Raw genomic sequence first — 6,191 nt, forward strand, 5'->3', positions numbered from 1 at the left:
TGTTTATCTTAAATTATATCCTTGATTGCTTTTACATAATCTATTTGAGGTATCAATCAAATTTATGAGAAAATCAGAAACTTTCTGTATATTGATCGACCAGTCAATATAATAATCACTTCCGCAAACTTTCCACTAACGATACAGACATTTCAAGTAGTGCCGGTCTAAAGAGAGAGGAAATCCTATAGAGCCATAGTAAGTAAATAAGTCTGCGACCGCAGTCGAAGGCTCCTCTTTCGATAGTTATCTACCCGAAGGTAGTGGAGGGCCCAACTCTTTCTCCCTGGATTGGTCCACTTACCCTTGATCATTCTCTTAACTGCTGGGCATCAAGTAGAGAGGCATCAAGTACCATTTTGGGAATCTTAGGTATGGCCCGGCTGGGGGTTGAACCCACAACCTTACGAACCGTAGCCGGATGCTCTACCACTGTACTACGGTATCCATGGTAGCGTGACCTCGTTTTCAAGGACATAGTAGCCATTGCTAAACGATAGGGCCACCGGGGGTGTTGAGCGAGGCCTTGCACCCATCCCAGCCCAGCAGGCTGGTCCGAAGTCCTGAAAAGTTGGTGAAAAGGCTTTAAGGGGTACCCAAGGGGGTGGTCGGGAACAGTACCTGACCGTGCCAGACCCCAAGAAAAAGCAAAGACTGGTTAATTCATTAATAACCACACATGCTGGTGATGGGAACTTTGGAAACATGGTGGTCTAAAGCTGTATCCACAGAAATCTAAAAATTTATACGATCTTTCGAACGAGAATCAACACCCATATAAAATTTATACAACGTTTGAAAGGACCTGATGATTCTTTCAACAGCAAGCTGAAGTTCTAAGGTCGGGAAAAAAACATCTGGAACGTTTAAATCACAAAGTTTCGCGAGACCGCGTCACGAATTTAGCAGCGGGAGGCCTGAACCCCAGCATGTTTTCAATGGTCGTATTCAAAGTCTAATTCAGCGTAAAATACAAATGCTTAAATGCTTATGTTTTCATTGACGACTACACCATAAATTACAGAAAGCTAAACAACGCAACAGCAGACCGGTTCCTGATTGTTTCGTAATTTCAATCAACACTCATTTCCAGTCTTCATGTTTATTATCCGCTAAAACCCAGCTGTCACACAACGTTCTTTCAACGTTAATATAATGTTTCAAACGTCCAAATAACGTCAGATGAACGTTGAAACAACGTTGTGTGCCAGCTGGGAAGGAGATGATTTTACTGAAACCGTTTCACTATAGAAACATAAGTGAATACAAATATGGGAGAAATCGCGAAAGGAAATTCATAATTTTCAAAAGGATAAGGGCTGAACTTTATATCTTCCTTAATTTCATAATTTTCAAACATTTTGACTTTCATTTTCACTTAAAAACAATGTTAATTAATTTTTCAAGCTAAAGAAATTTAGTAGTTGTAAAACAATCCACAGGAACTTCAAAAGGTTGAATCAGGAATCCTGTTTTAAATTTCAGTATGTAGGGACATCTAATCCAAAACTTTTCCCCACCCTTAGTAGTACATCTCATTATACCAAAATGTTGCGATCACTAAAATCTTCGAAACTTTACATCATGCAAAGAAAGCCAGATATTCTATCAAACCGTAACGCGAAAAAAGCCCAAATCACAAAACCACTCAAACCGCATAAGCATTGAGTTTAAAGTCCCGAAGAGACAAGATAGGAAACTATTGGATGGGAAATGAAGCCACTTATTGAAATGATCGAAAGTAAAATAAATCGTCTGATTTCGAAAAGTATGCCGGGTGAAAACAAAGAAAGCGCTTGATTCAATCGGTCATTTCAAAAACGGCGCAAATCTTAAGCATCTTAAGGCTTAATTTCTTGCTCGAGAAAGGTTTAAAATTCCTCTCTAGCCCCTAAGGCTTTGAACTCAAAAGTCTGAAGGGGTTCGGACGAAATTTTAATTTCGTGGTGTTGGCTATGAAGGTTATTTAATATTTCTTCAGTAAATTAAGTTAATATTGAACAACTCAATAAAGTCAATTGATTAGATTGTTTGACAGAATAAACAAATTATTACCTCATTAAATTAATTACCAATTTCTTTTTACTACCGATACGGAAAAGAAGATTTTTATTCCTTCCGTACAATGACAAAATATTGAAGAAAAAAATGAAAATGTTGACGCGAAAAACCAATATAGGATGCGAATTACAACATCAAAAATCAGAGGCCGAATTCTTGAGATATGGGTCCGTAAATGAAATTTCAGAACCTCTAAGCCCAATATTCTCGTTATACTTAGGTTTGATTTACGGCTATTTTGACATTTTAGAGTCCAATGACGTGTTTAGAGTCCTTTATTTGTATTGATCCTTGATTTCTTGAAATTTATACCCTCGTATTGTTCTCGTTTTTGGGGGTGTTTTAGTCTCGTTGTATTGAAATAAAAATTGTTCCAAAAACAACAATGCGACGAACATTTTTGTTCGAATGATTATATTTTATTAACTTAATGAAAGATACACCGTATAAAAATCTTGGGAATAAAAATATTTACACTATGTCTAGGTACAAAACTATTTACAGAATTTTACATTAAAAAAAAAGCCCAAAAAGGCTGACTTATTTGATAAGTATGTTTCTTTAAAAATAAAAATTTAATTAAAAACAAAACAATCGAATACGGTCACGTGGTTCTTTGTCCCAGTCCCCATTGGACACTCACGCTATATATTGTTCAAAATGTTCCTTAAAAGTAGAGAAACTCTTCATAGAAAGGTGATCCTTAGTAGTCTTTTTAAAAGTGACTGACTAAGCCAACCATCGGCTCGGTGTTTTAAAATCACAACCATCACATCAATATTAACAATGAAGTAAGTTGAGATGTTCCTTTAAGGATTTTTCAGTTCCTTGATAATTGCTGATAATTTGATAGCAGGTCCCATCTTGACGTTCAAAAGTTTGGAAATGTTCATTTCGTCAAGATGTAGCAAGGCTTTTCCATCTATCTCCTATAAAGAAAAAAAACAGAAAAAAAAAGTGTTTAAAATTTAAGAAAATAAGTCGAGAGACCGAATAAAAATTATTAACCAGAAATAAATCTAGTTCTTTGACGAAAAGCTTAACTCATTGGAGACTCAAAAGCCAGGAAGGGAGGTTTACTTTCAATATATTTTCCATTATTTACTTTCGAACTTACTGCTGGTAAAAAGACTGGACTTAAAATGATAATATTAAGTTATTATTAACCTGTTCTCTGAAGATATCAGCATACTTCGAGCAATCTGAGTTTAAGAAATGCTGGTAGACTTGTTCAACTGACCATTGTCGAAAATCTGCTTGTAAGAAAGATGGATGCTCGTCGTTATTGTGGTTTGTGTCACGTGGTTCTTCCTTGATTTTGAGTGGAGCTGGCGGTTGAGGTTGTACAGAGATAAATGGCGGGGACACCATAGCGTGCGTGACGTACGGTAAGGGCGCTATCATTGGTTTCTTGTCTCTACCTTGTTTTCCACGTGATTTTGTTGTTGTTTGCTTTGCCATTTTCTTGAGTTGTGACGCAGGGATGAGGGTAGGTGGCTGATGTGGGTTACCTGCATGATAGATTGATGCTTGAAGGATAACGTTACCGGGCGCTGTGGTAATCGGGGCAATCGGGATTACGGAAGGGGCCGATGATGTGAGGCTTGATGTTGTTTTTGATTTAGGTGGATTGTAAACAATAAGAGGAATATTCGTATCACGTGGTACTCGTGTGAGTTGCCGTGGCGCTTCTTTGTAAATGTTGGCGGTTGAGACGGGTGGAATGGGCGGACTGAACATACTTTTCTTTGCAGCATTTTTAGCTGCTGCGCGAGTGCTCCTTGCAGATGGTTTATCTGTGAATACTGGCTTCTCGACTTGTATGATTTTCGGTGAAAAATGAACAACTTTGGCAATAGGTTTCGTGTTGGTTGAAGAAGCGGTAGGGCTGGATGTTGATAATTTTTCTGCTGACTCAGGCTTTAATTTCATTGGTGACAGTGGTGCGTCCATTGATTCTGGTTTGATGATGTCATGATTTTGCGATGACGTCATAAGAACGGGAGATGGCGGACTAGACGTGACAACGTCAACATTTTCTTCCTCATCATCTGGTTGCTATGGGTAATTAAAATAATTTTTTAGAAAGCTGGAGTAGTCATTACGTCAATCCATAGGGATTTTAAATGAATTTCTTTTCAAAAATAAGAAATCGTATCAGAAAAAAAACCTTCTCTAAATTAGAAAAAGGTATAAAAAAAGAAAAGCCAAGAATCTAATTTTACTCAGATCCCTAGTGATAAAGCGTATTGAAAAATAAGGAAATTCATCGATGGTAGCAAAAGGGCTGGTCCGTGGAATACATTTCTCTATTGTTACTCTAATTAGCAAATCATTTGCGTTGAGGATTCAATAATTGCTCTGATACAAATTTGAATATACCAGCAAATGTCAGAGTAAAATTTAAAAGATATTCCCAAACGTATTATCTACAAATTATATTTGAAATGGAGCGCTCTTTTTAATGAGAGAAAAGACAAGCTTTGTGATTTGACGAAGCAAAATAATTTTGGATTGCAAAATATCGCATGTGTAATTTTTCAAATCTCTCTGTTTTACCTATCCCTAGTGTATGCTAACATATTCATTCAAATTAGATAAAGTGGATTATTTCATCTCCTTAATTCAAAATTATGTTCTTATTTTCGCCAGTTTTTTAGTATTTTTTTTCATTTTCCTAAGAAATCGGTGTTTTGGGGTCCACAATGCCTTAAAATGTTCTTAACTTGTTTATAATATTTTGGCCATCGAAGCCTTATCTTCTTATATAGTTTATTCTTATAAAAAAACATGTAAGGCACGTCCTGCTGAACAGGGTCCATTTTTCAATTCATGGTGTCAGAGTGGGTTTTAGAAAAAATATATTGCATTTGACAGAGACCACATTTTGCTTGTTAAGGTACAGATTATCTCTATCAAAATAATTGTCCACAGGGTCCGAGTTTTGGTAAAAGCTGGTTTCTGACAGGGTCTATTTTCTGTACCGAGCAGCACACCTCTGTCGACCATCAAGGTCAGTACATATCCACCCCCTCCCCCGCTCAAGCTAGCCTGTAGCTCGGAACTTTAAAGAAGGTACCCAAATTTTTCTTATAAAAAATATATATATAACGGTGCTTTTTTTACTTTTATAAGAACAATGAGGCTCAAATCGCCAAAAAATAAGGAGTTAAAAATTGGGTATAACGTCTAAAATACCTCAATTATACCCTATAAATATACGTTTTTTTAATAAGAACAATTATATAAGAACATGAGACTTCGCTGGCCAAAATTTTAAGAACAAGTTAAGAACATTTTAAGGCTTAAAACTCAAAAAGCTAAGAACATCTAAAGGCTTCAAAATTTTTGGATGTTCTAATAAAAACGTGTAAGAACAGGATAAGAACAATTTGAGGCTCAAAGCGCCAAAAAAAAATACGAACAGCCGAGCCTCAGCAAAATTTTACTGCTCCTTATATAAAAAAAGTGTATCGCAGATTATGAAAAATGTTTTACCTCAATACAAAGTTTAGTATCAATCGAATCTATAGACGAACTACTTGAAAGTTTCTTTGCTGGTTTTGACAAAGCACCAATTAATTGTTCCACCCTCTGTTTCTTCTCATAAGCTTCATTACTTTCTGTGGCAGAATCATTTCTTCTTTTGCGTTGAGTTTCTTCCATTATTAACAAAAAAAATTTTGCTGTAAAAAAATCAAGTCTACTATCAGCTCCACAGACAAAGAAAACTTTATGTCAAATCAATCACAATTCAATCAACGTTACATAAAACTACTGTAGTCAAAACTGTAATTCTCTCTCGAGGGATGCCTCGTGGGACTTGAAAAAATTATAAAGCTAATTATGTGTCACAATCGCTACAAGCATTTTTTACGCCATTTTTCTTTTGTTCAATAATTTTTGATAGCCATAATGGCATGGGAATTTCTAAATTTTTGAAAGAATAATTAGTTTGATAATTGCCATCGCGCAAATTATAATTATCTATCTTGAGTGCATCATGAATAATTTCCAAAACAAAAAATACCAAAAAATCCTTGCCCGTAACAGGGGGTGTTTTAAGATAATTTCATTACCCTTGTACCCCCCCCCTGGGTCACAGACCCAGTGGGACCCCAACCCACTGG

The 6,191-nt window shown here is 36.1% G+C and overlaps 1 protein-coding gene across 1 annotated transcript; it reads right to left on the reverse strand.

Moving 5' to 3' along the window:
* Positions 1-2,458: 2,458 nt before the first annotated feature.
* Positions 2,459-5,804, reverse strand: LOC136799203 (scm-like with four MBT domains protein 2). The gene is made up of 3 exons (XM_067055889.1): positions 5,560-5,804; positions 3,229-4,119; positions 2,459-2,990 (listed from the first exon to the last, which is right to left on the reverse strand). Exons 1-3 carry the CDS (start codon positions 5,725-5,727, stop codon positions 2,871-2,873), a joined length of 1,179 nt encoding a protein of 392 aa, XP_066911990.1. The 5' UTR covers positions 5,728-5,804; the 3' UTR covers positions 2,459-2,870.
* Positions 5,805-6,191: the final 387 nt, after the last annotated feature.

Source organism: Clytia hemisphaerica, unplaced genomic scaffold (assembly GCF_902728285.1).
Source record: "Clytia hemisphaerica strain Z4C2 unplaced genomic scaffold, Clytia hemisphaerica genome assembly, whole genome shotgun sequence".
NCBI lineage: Eukaryota > Metazoa > Cnidaria > Hydrozoa > Leptothecata > Clytiidae > Clytia > Clytia hemisphaerica.

Bases quoted from the DNA above. Each gene is read 5' to 3' on its own strand.
- LOC136799203 (XM_067055889.1), bottom strand. From the start codon at position 5,727: ATGGAAGAAACTCAACGCAAAAGAAGAAATGATTCTGCCACAGAAAGT. The intron at 4,120-5,559 runs GTAAAACATTTT...AATTACCCATAG, and splicing joins ATACTAAACTTTGTATTGAG to CAACCAGATGATGAGGAAGA. The intron at 2,991-3,228 runs GTTAATAATAAC...TTTTCTTTATAG, and splicing joins CTGATATCTTCAGAGAACAG to GAGATAGATGGAAAAGCCTT.